The sequence below is a fragment of the Achroia grisella genome, unplaced genomic scaffold (assembly GCF_030625045.1).
Source record: "Achroia grisella isolate CSIRO2021 unplaced genomic scaffold, CSIRO_AGI_Agris_v1 utg821, whole genome shotgun sequence".
NCBI lineage: Eukaryota > Metazoa > Arthropoda > Insecta > Lepidoptera > Pyralidae > Achroia > Achroia grisella.
In genome coordinates this window covers 1,955,558-1,974,597 of record NW_026713035.1, presented here as the reverse complement: position 1 = coordinate 1,974,597, position 19,040 = coordinate 1,955,558, and the positions used below count along the sequence as shown (strand labels likewise).

The window sequence follows — 19,040 nt, the reverse complement described above, 5'->3', positions numbered from 1 at the left end:
ACAATTAACACAGACTGATACTGAACTGATATAAATAGATATTTTTATTTTGTAAATACATATATAATATACATATAAAACACCCAGACCGATGAAAACAATCGATGACCGATGAGTACAAATGTTTGCATCGTGCGAGAAATCGAACCCGCGACCATCGGATGTAAAGCGGTGTGACCACCGAGGCAGTCGAAATATATAAATAATCTTATGAATTTAATTTATTCTAATTTGTTTATGTGCGCGGGGTGCGGTGTACGGTGCTCCCCCCTGCCTCCACCGTTGCTGGAGCTTGCATGTATGGAGCATTGCGAATATAAAATATCTAGATTAGTAAATGAATAAATTCATAATTGATAGACCGTTACGGTATCTATATATATTCGGATGAAAATAAGTATCGCAGTAAGGACCAGTATATAAAGTGATCAACACAATTAACTGATTTTTGAAATATATATACAGAGCCAAAAAGTCTTTGTGTATTCAAAAATATCTAATTTGTTTGTGTGCGCGGGGTGCGGTGTACGGTGCAGGGGGGACCCTGCCTCCACCGTTGCTGGAGCTTGCATGTATGGAGCATTGCGAATATAAAATATCTACATTAGTAAATTAATAAATTCATAATTGATAGACCGTTACGGTATCTATATATATTCGGATGAAAGTAAGTATCGCAGTAACGACGAGTATATAAAGTGATCAACATAATTAATTGATTTTTGGAATATATTCAGAGCCAAAAAGTCTTTGTGTATACCAAAAATTTAGCCGTTCGGAGCCATTCAGTCACGAATTATTAGTAAAAAAAGTGTCGAGTATATCGTACTATCGACGAATATATATGGCCACATCGCAAAATAGAATGCGACGTTGCCATACCGCCTGAGATATACGCGATAGGAGTCAAGTTATTCAGTGCAAAAGGTGGAATCAGCAAGTGTGTAGGTTGTGGCGTGATCAACAAAGTGCCCAAAGAGGTGTTTATATATATATATATATATATATATTATTTATATATATATATATTATTTGAATAATTATATTGTAAGGTTTTAGAGTCGAATGCGTCGAATGACTCCAGTAACATTAGTTCTTCAACAGATGACCTTAATATCAATAGTGCACTATGTCTTTAACTCTCCATGAATCTTGCAGAAACGCGCGGTATCGGGTTTATTCTCATGGTGGCTTATATGGGATATAATCTGATTATGTGTCACACACATACGGGAATCTCAAGAACCGCTGAAAGAAAATTGGATAGAGTTTTACGACATGTATTTCTATAGGAAATTTTATGTTTATTAAACGCTAGCTGCTGTCGTGGTAGACTTTCCTTGGTTAGACAATAGTGCTCAATTTAGATCACAATCTATAATAATATGTATTATAACTAGCTATCCAACCCGGTTTCTTACGGATGTACATTTATTAAACATATAACTTTCCTCTTGAATCACTCTACCTGTTGCTAAAAACTTTATTAAAATACATTGCGTTGTTTAAAATATCTAAGTGAATACACAGCGGATGCGACTTCATTTTACACTATGTAAAGATACTACATAGTATAAAATGTATCACACAGTATGCTAAATTCTTATGCCAAATTGACAGAAATTGCACTAGAACTGGTAAACTAATAAAAACTTATATGTTTGTCATTCTAAGTGCACTTATTGTATTATTTATTATAACTTGTAAAATTTGCATCCAGGTCAAATTGTTATGAAATAAACGATTTAATGAAATGAGAAAACAATAATGCAGTGACATAAATTCAAGCAGTTTTGTTTTACATATTTATTTACCTAATGAAATTCTAACAGCAGTATTAAATATCTGGGACGTTGAATTGAAATAGACACCTTCCGGATAGCTTTTACACACCATTACAGTTTCATTTACATTTTATTTTATGTAATCAAATTGTGAAAAAGAGCTGCCATTGAAAATAATGATGTACAATAGATTGTCAAAAGAAATCGCCGATTAACCAATGAAGTTTATGAGAACGTTAAAATATTTTTTTTAAATATACCATTTTGTCACATTAATACATCACAAAGTCAAATTTAAATTTATCTTAATATTAATGTTTACTTATAATTTTATAACTGACGAGCTAAACAAAACCTGTTTTACATGGCAAATAAATAAATTTACAAATTCTGAATCTGTCATATTTTGTACTTTGTTTTATTCTTATATATATCTCTGAAAGATTGAGTCGATTGACACAATAAATTATTTTACTTAACAACACTATATTTATTATTAAGGTTAGTAGCCCAATACTAGGGTTAAAAAATCCGCTTTTCATGAATTCTGTTAGGATTAATTTCGTGTAACTCGGCGAGTTTAATAGGCCTCTCGGACTTAATGTAACATCAACGTAATAGTACCGATAACTGGAAACAAAATGAATCTTATTATGATGCGTATAAAGTAGATTTTAATTCATATATATGCCGACTTTTGATTTTCAAATACAGAATACTAATCAGTGATAATATTATAGCTCTTTAGGTAATGTTGCCTAACAAACGATTAAAGTATAAAAATGAAATATTTTATTTTCCCGATAATTAGAAATTAAAACCCTCGGACCCTAATCACTCAATTTCTGGGTTCCGATCTATAGAGGTAAATCAGAACCTATCGTAATGAGGCTTTCTCTGTTCATATGTCCATATGTTACAAGTTCCAACGCTATGGTTCAAAAACTTAAATCCCATAGGAACGGGGACACATTGATTACGCGTGGGAAGAACGACGTAAAATAGTAATAAGAGGAAATATAATATATGAGTAGCGTAAATAATTCTTCCAATTATAAGGTGGTTTGCGGGAGTTCTGTACATACACATGTAACTAAACTGTAATATATAGTTGCTTTATTACATCATTTATCTTTCTTTCTTCATAATAATTCTACAAAATATTATGCTCCAACAAACACAGATAGACAGAAGTCTTTCATTTATTTATTTCCTTGAAGATTGTTCGATAGGTACCGAATATATAGCCTAGAGACATGAATATAAATTTATTGACAAGTGTTTTTACGAGAACTTTGGCATATGTCGCTTTTCTATTTCGACGGCTGTTCTTTGTTTGTTTTGTACAAACATATTTATTTTCATATGTACCTTGCAAACTTGATATTTATGTAATAAAAGCTATCGTGCTGCCTTTAATATACGTAATATATTTCTATATTATGTGGATGAATAAATAAATTTAAAATAAAATGTTCTTTTTCGGGAAAAAGACATATGTTTACATCATTACAATTGCCTCGGAAATGTATTGGAAATTTATTTTAATGTGGGCGTTTACGACATCCGTATTGTGCTCAATCATGAGAATTTAAGGTGTGACCTTTACATGTAGGCGATACGCATCACTCTGGCAAATAAAACTGACGTAAATATACATATGTCTCAATTCTAAAAATCCTACACATTTAATATTTATATTCAACAGAATATTGGAATCGAATAATTCTGTTCATTAATTCACAATACAATTTCTAAATGATGACAGTGATGTTTTTAAAATCATCTTCTAATTATTATTTATAAGTAAAAATGTTTAAGTATAAAATCTATTTTTTTTTTTCTTTATTATAGAAAAAAGTGAAGTTGAGAAAGAAATATATTTAAATGTAGTTATTAGGGTTCCAGCAGAATGGTAAAAGCAGCAAAACATTTGCTTTACATTATGATGCCACTTCGCTCGTTAGTTTGAATGTTGCATTTTATATAACTTAAATAATTTATACAATCAAAGCTTTTATCATAAATTTAAAACTGATAACTTTTGTTGAAATAAATTTTGTATGTAAGTAATTATGATACTACTATATAAATGATTAAATACGGACAGTTTCAATAAACCTTACCACAATCTTTCAATATTAATATATTAAATATAATAATTTAAATTTTCTAGTATGGTTTATGATATAAATACCTATTGATATAATGTGAAATAAAATGAATGGATATTGGTTTCAATAGATCTTTATTTCACGCCTGTAATCTGTTGTATGATCGTAATTGTATTGGATAACATATTTGTTGTATGAAATTATTAATTTTAAATTATACATATTATTGTATTTATACATCTGATATCTTGGTAGTTTCGGAGATACTTAACTTCAGAAGTATTGTTTGGCATAATACTATGTATCTATTTTGTGGAGATTTTCTCTTTATCAACTCACAAAATAAGAAGCGTCAACTGTTTTTTTTATTTCGTATTATAACGTTGCAACTGGGGTTGCTGAATGTACTTGTAGTCCTTAAATTGACATTTTATTGCATTAATAAAACAATATTTATAAGAAATCGTCAGAATATATAAACCCGGAACAACTCACATACCTTAATCTAGTCCCAAACTAAGTAGAACGTGTATTATGGGTATTAAATTACGCGTTTTTTTTGTAGTATTAATTTTTATGTATTATATTTGAAATGGGAAACAAGTAGACGGCCCACCTAAAGCGTGAAACGTCGCAATTTATTACTATATACGATGTACTGCGGTCTGACCCACGCTGTTGACATATAACAATCTACCTATCTGGTAAAATACATAATAAAATTAGAAAACAAATCAAACCCTGGACTGTAGTAGGCCAACACTAAGTACACTGGACCACAGTAGCCCTGGTAGTAAGGCGGTGTACTAAAAAACTAGAGCATCGAGGCTGTCATATAATTAACTATTCTGAATAGAATAAGTTTTGATAATTATCTTATACTAGCTGTGCCCGCGGTTTCATCCCCGTTAAATTCAATATATAAATGTCAATATAAAATATAGGCTATATATTATTCTGAAGCATACGCTATATTACTGTAAAGTGAAAATACGTTTAGTAGTTTTAATAGTTTATAATATTATTAAGATATTATCTTTAGAAACTTATTCGAAAAGTGACAGTGATAGTGATTCAAAATAATAATCATCTTATAATTTTGTACTCAACTGAATTTACTTTGTAATTTTAAATATGCTTTAAATTAAAATTGGAATGTTAATTTAAATTTATCTTTACAGTTGGAAAGGGACAAGGCATTCGGGATATTTTCCAAGCATCAGACTACTGAGGTCAGAAAAGGTCTATCGGGATACACGCTTGCAGCGAATGATGACGTTTTGAAACGCAAGGTTAAGTTGCTATTACAACCAGGGGACACATTACTAGAACCGGAACAGTGGATTAAAGTAAGTAATTTGTTTACTCAATGCTTTATATATTTATTTATAGAGATATAAGTCGCCATCTATAAATTACCTCACACTTTAAGGGTAGAGAAGTGTGACTAGGGATGGAAAAGGTCCTAAATTTTAGGATATTACATTTTAAAATCTAGTGTAGTAATAATAAGACTCTTTATTGTGCACTGAAAATAATAACAAAAGAAAACTACTAAAATATGCTAAATAAAAGGCGACCTTGTCGCCTAAATTTGAAAAGGTAAACTTAAAAAAACTAAATCTTTAGTACCTACTACAATGAAATATTGAATTAATAAAGAATTTTTTAAAATAATTTTATACTGTTTAATGAAATTATTAAGCAAAATATAACGGATAAGGGGAGAAGTCAAAAATCATCAAATTAATTTGCATAATTTATGAATGACCCCTAAATAAACTAGTATCTCGCTTCGGTTTTCTACATGTGCAATCATTGTACGAATCTAAAAATTTACGTTATTGAAGAGCAAAATGTAATCCGTGATATTTATTACGAAAGTACAACTAAAATCACAATGCGGGAATTGAACTGATATTAATAATCATTCTGTAATGTAAGGACAATTTATTAACTGACATGAATATAGGCACATTTCGCTGATTATTCAAGACTATCATTAGAACAACTATTTATTATTTTTTGTGGTTATATTCGAACTTAAGTACTGCTTTAGCCGGGGTGGTAAACTATAAGCCTACGATGCTTTCGCTAAATTGGAGTGTATAGTAATATTACGTAACCAATATTGTGTGGGAAAATAAACTTCCGATGTCAGCATATTTTTGTTATGGTTGTTATTTATTACACGGCAAAATATTATGAATATTTAATATTACCAGATAAAATTAATATAATGTTTCGATTAATAATAACTACATACAAGCTTTCCAATTAATATGCACAAAATGTATAATCAATAATATTCCTCTGCCCTGGTATTCCTGGCTATATTTATATGTAGAGAAGAGGCCTATATGGAGTAGTAAATATATACCTATAAGCTACGAAGATTGTAACCACGATATTAAACTATTTTTAATTACATAAAACATATTATCTTTGCTACTAATCACCTGCAAAATAGCAATAGATTTTTACTATCCCTATATTTAAGTTCTTGCTATATCTAATATTATAATTTGTACATATATAAACATTTTATATATCTAATCACCGGAATGGACTGCGTCAGTTATCTACTCGCATATTTACTAGAAAAGGTTTCGACCTTTCGGAACTTCGGTTCCTGGAATCTTATGATTTTTTATCCGACTGTTTCTATCCTCGCTACTCGTATAATCCTCTTCTGAAAAACTTAATTTCGAAGGCGACCATCAAGGGACCATAATAAGTTAATGGACGGATAGTCCGTCCATCCGATGTGCTCTATATAGTTTTACCCTATTTCATTTACTTTTATTTTAAGAACGCTGAGATTTTCTATTTTAGATTCGTGCAATGAAAAAGTAAGGAAATAATCACCACTCCATTTCATCTCAGGGATATCCTAAGAAGCGACTAGGGGAACAAATAAAGTGCTAAAGAAGGAAATCTCGAGATAAAATCGGCTAGCGTCGTAGTGTTAGGCTAAGTAATCATGGCATGAGGAGAGACCAATATCAAGTAGTAAGACGGTAGTGGATCGTTCGATGTTTAAGTTGAGATTGGTTTTAATAAATTGCTTTTGTTGCAGCTAGTGACATTTGGTAACACGGCTCTGCACAGGATACGTTTTGCAACTGATTACGATTGCGGAAATAACAGAAGCTGTACTCTAAGAGGTATGTGTCTAAATATATTATTCATATGCTTGTTTTGTATATTTACATAAGTACATCTTAGCTGCATTTTTATAAGATTAATTGTTATTATCTGGGTAGCTACCATCGTACTTCCTATCTCTTCTGTACATTGTTTGTACTTGTGTTTGGAAAGAAAAAAAAAAACGTATTGTAGCAATTAATAGTAATTTTATAAAATGGTCTAATTTTCAGATTGCATTATTCAACACAAAACGTAGCCAGTTATACAGTTTTTTGTTTTACGGCCCTGTTTCTTCTTATACATATATATTATATATCTGATATGTGTATATCTGTTTGTTTATATACATGTCAATGGATAACTCATGCACGTATATACCTTTGTTATAAGTAAATCTATAAATATAAGAGTGACAAAAAATAACAAAATAATTAGGTAATATAAAAATAAATCTCTTACTCAATTGGCATAAGGTCGTCTTTATATCTGTAGGTTTATATACGCTGGTAAGCGTTAGTATTTTACGTAATTTACTTAGTACGAATTTATTGAAAGCATTCCTGTAAGGCTTTATTGTATCGTAATTTTGCTTACAAATCTATCGCAAGTTAATAACGTAGAAGAGTTAAAGTTTTAACAAGTGTAAAAGTTATTTCGGAAAGTGGAAAATTAGGAAGCAACTTAATATGTATTTATTTTTCAAAAATTTTCCAATTATCCAAAATAAACAAGGTTAATTTTACTGATAGAAAATCAGCATAATTGTATTTTAAATCTTACATGATTTTTTCTTACTTTTCATTTTCTTTACTTACCACTTTGTTTTTCATAAAGTTGGTTAACTTTTTCTATTAAAAAACTGCGAAAAAATAATTTATTAAGCAAAAAATCGTTATTTATAATTTGATCACGTTCCGCAAATTAATGACACTTGAACAAGTTCGCATTAAATTTGACGGCCTGAAGGCTAAAAATACGCTTTTTCCTTTGGCTGTATAAGTAAAGAATAATTTATAGCTCAGCGATCTAGTTAATGAGCTAAAGAACGTAATTAACATTTCCTGACCTTTGCTGATCAACAATGTAATTTGAACCCTAATGCAACAAATTTATAGAGTTCTAATAAAATACGAAAACAAACGGGAGGATAAAACAAACCCAAACGATACTACACAGAATAAATTCTTAAGTCATTACAAATTTCATAAAGCACACGAAACTTTTTAATAACTCCATGCTCGGAACGAATGGTCGTGTAAAAAGTTAATTTCTCATTCTGCGCTAGGGTAATTTTTACGAAGAAAAAATACTGCAGATTTCTTTCTCGCTATTCAGATGGTGTTGATAACTGCTGTTTCAGTTATCATTTCGATGAAAGGATTATAATGATGCTTATTTAATAATAACTGTATATTTCTACTTCGTTTTAAGAATTTACAATTTCTTATATATCATAATATAAATTTAATTTTATTGTTATATATACCTAGTTAATTTATGAATTCGTCGCATAACAGTCTCTTTCGCACTAAGCTCAGCAAAACATACCTTTTGTATGTTCGTTATAATCCAAAATAAACGATAAAAAAGTAACATTTTTGTAGGTCATATCACAAAAGACATTTGCTTTTAATCTTTTCTCTGTGAATATATTACTAGTAGTCTGTAATCTTTCCGATGGTTCGGACTACAATCTCTTAAAGTTATAAAAGTTTTTATATGTATATGTATATATAGAAGTATACCATTTTATTGTACCTTTTTATACATTATATTATACATTATACATTACATACGTAAGCATGATAAAGTAAATCCAATATATAACCAAAAGGTTTAAACAATTTTAATATACACGTCATTACATCAACTATTAGTACCGACCATTATTTGGCCAGTGTATAATATTGTTTTGAAAAGTTTTATGGGATGCAGTAATACGACATATGTTTTTATAGTAGGTACCTCTATTAAACGTTTAAGAAACCTAAATTTACCTAAAAATACCTACACTTTACATTATCTAAACTTAGACATCTAATACAAAATCTGTTATTAAGTAAACTAAAAGTTGTACACTGCGGTATTCATCTTAAAGTTTACATAAACTCGGTATCTTTAGCTTATTAGGTACTATGATTATGATGAAGTGTTTCGAAGTTAGTATCTTCGTATACTCAGCTTTTATCTCAAATTTAGAACGCAAAATTAATGTAAAAGATATCTTATAATTTTCTTTAATATGGTAGTTTGTTAACTGTCATGTCTGTGTATAGGCTTACACAGTTACTGTAGATATCATGTAACGCTCGTGGTATTCCTCATGCATTGCCATTCTGGAAGACTAAGCTGTCATGTCTTTATGCCCTGAATATATATCTGTAGTGTAATTTAAAGAATTAAACTATTAATTGTAATATTCGTCCAATTCTTTTATAATAATTCTTATTACCTATAACCCAATATGAGTTCGTCATTGTCATTAGAATAGAATAATAAAGAAAAACGAAATTGTAGAAATAAATGTTAGAACATATTGTGTTAGTAAAATTACAGAGTAAAGAGCCTCAACTACTGTTCTCAAAATGAGGAGTACGCATCATATCGTTTTTTTTTGTTACATCTGTAAATATTACCACTTTCATGCTGTCAGGCGGGAGTTGGCTTTCAGCCGCTCCATAAGTCCTGCTGGTTTGGAATGCGATCTGCACTCGCCCCTTATCGTCCGGTGAAGCTGTAAAGGCCAGCTGCGGCCAACAGCTTTAGAGTAAAAAAATACTGCAGGTTATTTGCAAGTCTAGTTCTGTAATGTATATTAATTGTAATTACGGAAAACTGAACAATAGGGAGGAATACGAAAGGGAACCAGAACACACCATATCCGTAAACGGGAAGCATTAAAAAACCCGCTGAACTTTAGAACTTTTAATATAAATGCTAAAGTATTGGTAACTGTCGTTTAGGTTAACTTTTCAATGGATGAGTGTAGCAGATGTTTCCATGTTAGCTGAAATAGCTTTTGTAAGGATATAATAATAAGTTACGTGGGACTTGGAATTACATTTATGAATATAGGGGTTGGAACCCCTGTTTCTAAAAAAACTATTTTTAACTCGACGATTTACTTGACGCATAAAAGATCAAATATATAATTATTGTACATTAAAATTTGCATAAGAGAAAGTAGAAGTAAAACTTATTGATTGTGTAGAAATGTTCGAATTCCGTTTAGTTTTGATGAAGATATGACGAGTCATAATCGTTTAATTTCGTTTTATTATAAAAGCGAAAGTTTGTGAGTATGGATGGATAGATTGATGGATGGATATTTGTTACTCTTACACACAAAATCTACTGAATAGCTTTTAATTAAATTTTACAGTAAGATAGTGTATAGGTAACATATAGTCATCAGATCGACACAATTTGACGCGGTTGACACCGCGTGCACAGCTAGTAGTAATATATGACACTCTCCTGTTCACACATTGATATCTAATAGTTAACTATTAGACACTAAGCAAGTGGTATTAGATAACTGAAATATTTTTTTTGTAAAAGCATAATAATAAAGCAAAGAGCATATAAAATCGTAATAATTGAAATATTCAGTCTAATATAAACAGTCATATTCTGGAATACTGAAATATTGTAAAGAGGTTACTTAGGTCTTCAATAGCTATTTAAAATAATACCATAGTAACATTCAGACGGTCTTAACAAAGTGATAAGGTTAATATCTTAGAGATATATTTAGTGTTTAGTGTGAACTTCACAACAATGTATTTACGGAATTCAATTTCCTTCTCACAAATTCATTACTATTCACACGGACGACGACGCCGTGAACTCCCGGCATCCAGTTCATTACCATTTTAATGGCTGATTTGATGTAAATATAAGCGATACCCTATAAATATTCCATGATAGGTTCATGATACATGATATACTGTAAATAGATATAGTGCTATGTATGTTACATAATAATCATCACATCATAACTATTTATTTATAATTCCCGCTACCTATCAGGTGTGCGGTATATTACCACTCACTCACTGATCCTTTGGCTATTTTATTATAATTGGTCACGCTTTAATACGTTACGCAATATATAACTGAAAATAAATAAAAAATGCATTTTTGTGAAAGTCGAAAAAACTCTTTGAAATGTCACTTCTGCTCTTTTGGAAACTTAAAAATATTTTTAATGTTAGAATCAATAATATATTTATAAGTAGGTACAATGCATATTGATACCCTTGTACTCTGTAAGACTAGCGACCCGTCCCGGATTCGCATTTACGTAGCTCATACGTAAAATGTAATTATATACAAAATGTAAAAGGTTTTATGCTTAATTTTTACACATTTAGTTACATCAATGAAGTTTAGTAGGTATTCCTAATATTTTCTAGTAGTACATATAGCCTATGTTATTCAGCTATAAAGTAGTATTGTAATGGAGAAAGATTTTTTAAAATCGGTCTGTTAATTTTTACGTTTATTCGTCATAAACATACGAAGATACAAATCTTTCGTCTTCATATTATTATCGTAGATTACAGAAATGTTCTCACAAATACATTTTATAATACAACGTGGTATCTACCATTATACCCTATAACCGTCCCACGCGGCAAGTTACAAATTGACAGTTTTATCGTAATGAGAAACGGTATATTCAAGTTACCTTATACCAATAAATAGACGACAAAATGTTTTTTTTTGGTATATGAGATTTATTCAAAGTGTCGTTAATCCACAGAATTGCAGAGCAGCCTGGCCAGGCAGCAGGATGAAGAAACATTAATTTCTATGAAGAAATCGTGGGAGCAAAATCTTCCTGACATGACTGAGTATTTAGAACAAATTTTGCCACTGCTGCGAAATGCTTCTAAGGAAAACGGTAAGTATATTTATTTATCATTGATTCAGTAATTATAATTAGGTAGTTATACAGTTACCCCTCATTTCACAGACGTAACATGTCGAGTCTGTTGTTAGCTTTCATTGAGTTAATTAATGATTATGTAATATTAGGTATAATTGATTTCCGAATCATGGATTAATTAATACGCTCAATCTATGTTTGCCTGATATAGCTAAATGATATTTGAAATTGTATGTACGTACGAATTATTATCACTAAATGATCTACGCATAAATGATAGAAAACAAAGATAGGTATCAGACATACGTTCATGTAGAAGCTACTATTTACACCTGTCCACAATTCCTCTCCGTCATCAAAAGTTGCCTAGAAGAAATCCCTCATCTGGTACAAGTCCGCTATTGTACAATATGTTACTTAAGATTGTCGTATCCTTTCATATGAAGTGTTTTACTGTACCATAAAGTATTACAAATAATCAAAAACTACTACAAACAATTAATTAATGTTATTGTAATATTGTGTATTATAAATTTACTTATAATTAAATTTATTTATCACATGATGACTCTCAAAAATCATCAAATAAATTATGTAGTTATATGTATTGTAATACTAGACCAATAAAATACCATTGAATAGAAAGCTTTCATCGGACGGTTGAAAACAGTGTCAAATTATTTTCAACAGTTAAGGGAGGGGCCCGTTGTCTTGTAGTTTCAATATTAATATTATTTATAAAATTCTTTGCATTCAATCTCTTCAAAAATTAATTATTTAGTTTTCATAAACTTTATCAATGCAACGGCCAAGCAATAAGTTTCTAAGAAAAGTAAAACAAAATATTCATCAAAGCCTCTTAATCGAAAGGGTTTGTAATTATCTTTCAAAATAAGGCATTATAAATGTAAACTCTAACCCTTTTAGCTAATGAACTTTTAACGGCGTTTTCATGGGAAAAATATGATGATATAAATGAAATGAATATTAATTAATTTCATTTATATTGTTTGTTTTATGACATCGTAATTTTGAGTAATTATTACTTCAAATAAATAGCCCAATTTTTTATTGCTGAACTAGCCAGTAATTTATTGTGGATTTAGCTGCGTGAAGGCGATTCCTTGAGAATATGTTTGTCGAAAAAATATCTACGGTAACTGACTAAAGTTATTCTAATCTTAGTTAGTTAGTTAATATTATTATTAACTAAGCAAGTGCATGTATTATATCTTCAAATGTTTGTTTTGTGCTGGGATCGAATCCACGACCATCCTGTGTGCTAAACCTACTACAATACTGAAATATGAAATTCTATTATTGTTTTTTAAAATATCATAACATAAATTGGATTTTTTTAGAACACGAGTCTGTAGAAGACTATTGGAACTTTCTTGTGGAATACGAAGGTGCTCTACTGAAGGCGAGAGAATTGTGGGATAACATAAAACCTCTGTATATAAAACTACATAAATACGTTTCTCTGAGATTGAAAGGATCTGATGCTGTGGGGAACCCTTTGCCTGTTCATTTATTGAGTGAGTACTTTTTAAACTTTTTAATTAAAATTTATTTCCTTTGCATATTCAACTGGTAAATACAAAAATTGTAACGATTGTAACGATTTATACGTGATCCATGCTGCATGCAGCCTCTTTAATGAACTTACGACGAACACACAAATGTTTACGGAGAATAGTATATTTTTATTTTGTTTTTTATTATTATACATTTTGATTAACGTCTTGTTTACTTAAATAAGAGACTTCCTTGTCCTCTTTTCTTGATGTTTTATTATTGGTTTTGTTTAAATAGTACCTTTTATTCAATATTATATATTATACTTATTTCTATACTAAAGACCTATCTGTTTTGTCTCAACTTGTTTGCTTCTATTGACACTAGCATTAGACTTTACTATTTATAAAACTGCTAATGTAGCTACTAGCTAGTTAGAAAGTCTCAAGTATAGGATCATTTCCATAATTTACTTGATACAGAATTACTTCCTAAAACTTTAGACAACATTATACATTATGTACGAGCCGCATTCACCGGCGTTAAACCACAGAAGTAACAGTAAGGCGATTTGCCAAAGACGTAAAATATTTGGCGCGCAATGCCATTGGGAATACTAAACTTCCTTGGTTGTTCCAGAACTTACCACAATAAGAAATCTAATTTTCCCACAAAAAAGGTATTTCCAGTAAAATTATAAGTGAAGCAGTGGATTTGCCTCGTTTCTCATATGTCTTTGAATACTATGGCTTTTATTGTTTCTTTACAGAATCTTTAAACGGTGATGACTGGTCAAATATTATAGAGAGCCTGTTACCTCAACATCCAGCAATATACCAGAAAGTTCAAGCAAATCTTCAGCTTAAGGTAATTATTATTATAAAGTATACTATTTACAATAATGTTAACATTAGAAATTAAGAACTGAACTAGTTCAGTCTTCCGTCCGTCAGTTCAGTCCGTTTCATACTTACCTATTGAAATACGCACAAGGTCTGTACTTCAAAAAACACCCTAGTTTTCTGCATTTCTACATGCTAATAATCAGTTGAGGGTTGAGAGTAAAACCGACATTATAAACAGAATATACTCTAATATGGTTGAGTTCAATGGTGATTGACTCATCCGTCCTAATTGTGAACGGATGCTACTTGTAGGTCTGGTCAGTTCATGTTATAAGTGCTAATTAAATTATTTGTTTAGTGACATTAATTTAAGAGGATTTGCTGGTGGTAACTCTATTTAAACTAAGCTTTGATATGTATTATTTTTATGATGATATTAAGATAATTTACATTCACTTTTAAAAAGAGTGAGATCATCTGATCTTCTCTCCGATCTTCTGAGAGAATCTTCTCTCTATCGAACTACGTACATTTCACTTATCATAAGTGTCTGTAATAGGCCTATATGAGGAAATATATTCTGCTTTAAATGTCAAGAAGAAGTATATAAAAATATACTTAATCAAGCACAATTTACTTTCACCCAAACGGTTAATAGTTTATTTCCAAATAAAAGTACCTCGTTGCACATTTTATACGGATCTTAAACACGCATCAACAGAAAAGAAAACAACCGTAAAACCGACCCATATAAAATTGTAAGCGATTGAAACTCAATAGGCTTAGGTTCCCACGGGACTTACATGGCTAGCCGCTGTTTTTTGTCCGAATTGTCAATAAATTTTTGATATGTGTCTTGTTATATTATACACATATAATTTTACTACATTGTTGTTATTCTTTCTAATACATGGATGCGGTGTGCTATAATTTTATAGATATATAGGTATTTCATACAAAGTCGTCTGTGTGGATATCTCACTGACTGTGTTGGTTGTGTTGTAAGATATAGTGATGAAGTTACAGAATACGGAGTATGTAGAGTACCTTAGTCCACCAAACTGATAAAATATGAGGAGTAATACCGGCATATCATTATGACCAGATGTTCGTAGTACCGTTCCTATATAAAAGTAAACACTAATTATCAAATGTGCAAAAGCTTTTGTACGGTTGGTCAGTTCATTTTCATCTGTAATATACATACATCCTCTCAACCGACAACATCGTATTATTACCCCATAGCATCTATTATTACATAATGATATAACTTTTTATTGCGCACTGAAAAAAGAAGTACAAAAAGAAAACTTTGTATAAATATACTTAACTAATGGCCCGCTCATTGGTTAAATAAATCTGTAAAATAAAATAATAAAGGTTTGTTGCTCGTTCTTCTTGTGATGAGTATGCGTTCCGAATGAGTGATCTGATGTTGTAGGATAAATAATATGACTATTCAAAAGTGCTTATATTAGTTAAGTTTATTTCAATAAATATTATGTCTATTTATATTTCTTACAGACAATCTATTTTTTATTATTTTTACTTATTAGAAAACAAAATTCCCGTCGTTGTCTGTATGCTTATATCTACGAGAAAAATACATTGGGAATAGTAAACTTCCTTTGTAGGTTGTTCCAGAACTACGAGTTTGAGATGATACGAGTGATTTAACAAGTCATAAAAGTTTATGTATGCATGTTCTGATGCACATTTTTATGGACCAGTGCGAAGCTGAGACGGATGAATAGTTTATTAATATAATCTTTTTTTCTGCAGGATCTTGGAGGTATAAATGCATTCAAAGCAGCATTCAACTTGATCGAAGAATTAAAACTAGGTGAATTAGAAGCCGATTTATGGACAGATTCAATATTTAACAGTACTTGCCCGCCAGTTTTGTTAGATTGGTGCAAACCTAATAAAGTACGGATCGTGTCATGTAAAGATGTTAGTCTTGTGAACTACGTTGACGCTCATGAAGCAGCTATGAAAATGAAATATAAAGAAATAGCTGCAGTACATAGCAATAATACTTATATTCTTAGAGAAGCCCCCCGTTACTCTGGTAAATATTCTATTAATCTATATACTGTTATTAAAATTAAAATTATATAATGAAAGCTATCTTTTCAAGTCTAAACGGATTATGGAATATAGTGAAATTTGATGTGATTATAGATTGTATCACCTGAATGAACTTAGACTAATATTTGCCTTAATAAAGCAGCAGAGTTGCAACTGCTCACTTGTTATTATTATAAGTATTAAATTACATGAAAGTTCGAAGAACTTTGAATGTATATAAGTAGAAAAATAACAATTCACGATTTTTAATATAACTATGTTATTAACTTCTCTAGAAGTCTCTGATCCTGGTAGTCATAAATGTATGTAATGAATTTAATATCTATTTCAGCAACATTCGAGGCAATTCCAGGATTCATTTCATTGCTAGCTCTAAATCCACATGCTTTAAACAGGAGTGGACTGTTTCCATTAGATGTATTCAGCTATAATGCAAACCATCATCGTCTAGTTCTGCAACTTATAACAGCTTTACAAGACCTGCCGAAGTAAGTGTTACTAATATACTACTTGGGGTTGTGTAATTTTATGATTTAGCTACAAAATAACATGAATAAGATTGGAGAAATATCCTATGTTTGTACTTGCAAAATTATTAAAAATGTTCACTTATATTTTATCTTATACCCCATTACATTTATTATATAGACTTTTCTAATGTTGTGTTAAAAGAAGCGAGTTTTTACAGAAATTATTTATTTTCAGATTAAATTTTTATTTAGCTGCCGATGAGTGGAGATTAAAAGTTTTGATGGGATTGATTCCGTACTCTAAAATACCTAGTAGTTGGAGTGAGTTTCGCAAAGAGTTTTCATTGTTGGAAACATCTGACATCGATTTACTAGGAGACCCTTATATTTTATTTAACAAACCATTTATAGGGTAAGCTTGCTTATTTAAATTTAATTGAGTTTCAAAAATACAATTTAACTCCAACAAATTATTTAACTAATATTTATTTTGCTTTACAGAAAATTCATGGGCCTAATTCTAAAGTATCAAATCTACCACTCGTTTGCTGACGAACTGATATCTGATGAACATGATTTAGTAAATCATGTCAGTGAAAATAATGAACGTATTAGGTAAACAAATACTATTTCTTATTATAATTGAATATTATTAAAAAAGTGTATAGTACATAAATATATTTATTGTTTACAGTAACACTATGATGCAAGGCTTTGGAAGACCTTGGCCGGAAATGATTAGTGAGTTGTTAGCAACACGTGAAAATGGATTGGAATTTACAGGACTTACAGATTACTATCGGTTGTTAGATGATTACTTAGATAGACAGTTGGATCCGCCTAAAGAATCTAGTGATGATTACATTGAACCAGTTACAGAACCTTCACCCGAAGAAAATGAAATTATTGAAATTAGTCGTGAAAAAACTGAAGCCACCATCAAAGATGAAACTCATGAAGATTTATTAGAGAATGTCATAGACACTGGTATAGATGATCTGTTGGCAAAATTCGGTGCAGAAACATCAACAGTAGGTGTATTAGAAATTAAGAATCCTGTACATTCTGGGGACCAAAGTAAAGATGTAAAAGAGGCATCCTACAACACTTATTGGTGGATAGGTATTGCAGTTGTTTTAGCTATAATAGTCATATTAATAGCAATAATTGCAAGGAAACGGCACAATCACAGAAAGCAACTAGAAAGGCAAAGAAGAGACAACACGCATGCTTGATTTGAGGAGTATCGGTTCTAGAAAAGGAACCGATATAATCTATTATTAAGAATGAACTATAGTGAAATCGTGCCAATGTTATATTTTTCAGAAAGTGAGTGGAGTCCAGACGTAATTTAGTGTTATCTAAATTTCTATACAATCTTCTATTAGTTAAAAAAGTTGTGTTGTTTTGCATGTTTTAAATTATTTGTAGGTATACTGAGGTGCTCTAAGTGATTCACTATCATTGCGATTACTTTTTATGTTACTAAATGTTTAGATTTCCATTTCATCATAACTTTCATTAATGATATAAACAGATGCTAGATAGTAAAGATTTCATTAAATATTTTTGTACATATCACAATTTGCAAGTTAGGAGTATTATAAAGATTGTTACCAACAGTGTCTGTAATATTGTACAATATGTACATTATAGTTAGATGTAATTTCGCTGTGCCTTAAGCGTCTCAATTTCTAATAAGTAAGATGCATAAATGTGTTAATAGAAAGAACTTTGTAAAGATAATTATATGATGTAATTTTATAAAAATCTCTATCTACTTCGCTCTGTGTCTCTTATTCTAAGTTCTCTAATGTTTAATTAATTATAAATCATAATTATGTTTCTTATTTTACCTTTAATCCTATTAATTATTACAAATCTATTGCGATAACCAAATATAGATTATTTTTAATTCGATGTCGTATTTTAATTATAAAATTATGTTGTTATATTTAAATTTATTATATGTTTTACCATTTATAAAGCATGAATTAGTAAAACTTGTGTCAGGTATAAAAGAGAAATAATAAATGTTTTAAACATTAATTTGTTTCAATCGTTAAATATATTTGACAATATTTATATATGGTTATAAATGTATATTACGTATTGCTAGCCAAAACAAGTGAAGATGCATTCAGCAAATGGTTTAACATTTTAAAACTCTTTAG

General features: G+C 30.2%; 1 protein-coding gene across 3 annotated transcripts in view; it reads left to right on the top strand.

Annotated features, from left to right (window-relative positions):
• LOC131852058 (angiotensin-converting enzyme-like) overlaps positions 1–18,885 on the top strand; it is a 176,613-nt gene extending 157,728 nt beyond the window's left edge. For all 3 annotated transcript variants that reach the window (XM_059202651.1, XM_059202652.1, XM_059202653.1), the window contains 10 exons: positions 5,080–5,247; positions 6,978–7,065; positions 11,817–11,957; positions 13,304–13,480; positions 14,230–14,327; positions 16,088–16,376; positions 16,728–16,884; positions 17,102–17,278; positions 17,368–17,481; positions 17,561–18,885. In XM_059202651.1, coding sequence (XP_059058634.1) covers positions 5,080–5,247; positions 6,978–7,065; positions 11,817–11,957; positions 13,304–13,480; positions 14,230–14,327; positions 16,088–16,376; positions 16,728–16,884; positions 17,102–17,278; positions 17,368–17,481; positions 17,561–18,101 — 1,950 coding nt within the window. In that variant the 3' untranslated portion in view covers positions 18,102–18,885. The remainder of the gene's footprint in view (positions 1–5,079; positions 5,248–6,977; positions 7,066–11,816; positions 11,958–13,303; positions 13,481–14,229; positions 14,328–16,087; positions 16,377–16,727; positions 16,885–17,101; positions 17,279–17,367; positions 17,482–17,560) is intronic.
• The last annotated feature ends 155 nt before the right edge of the window (positions 18,886–19,040 follow it).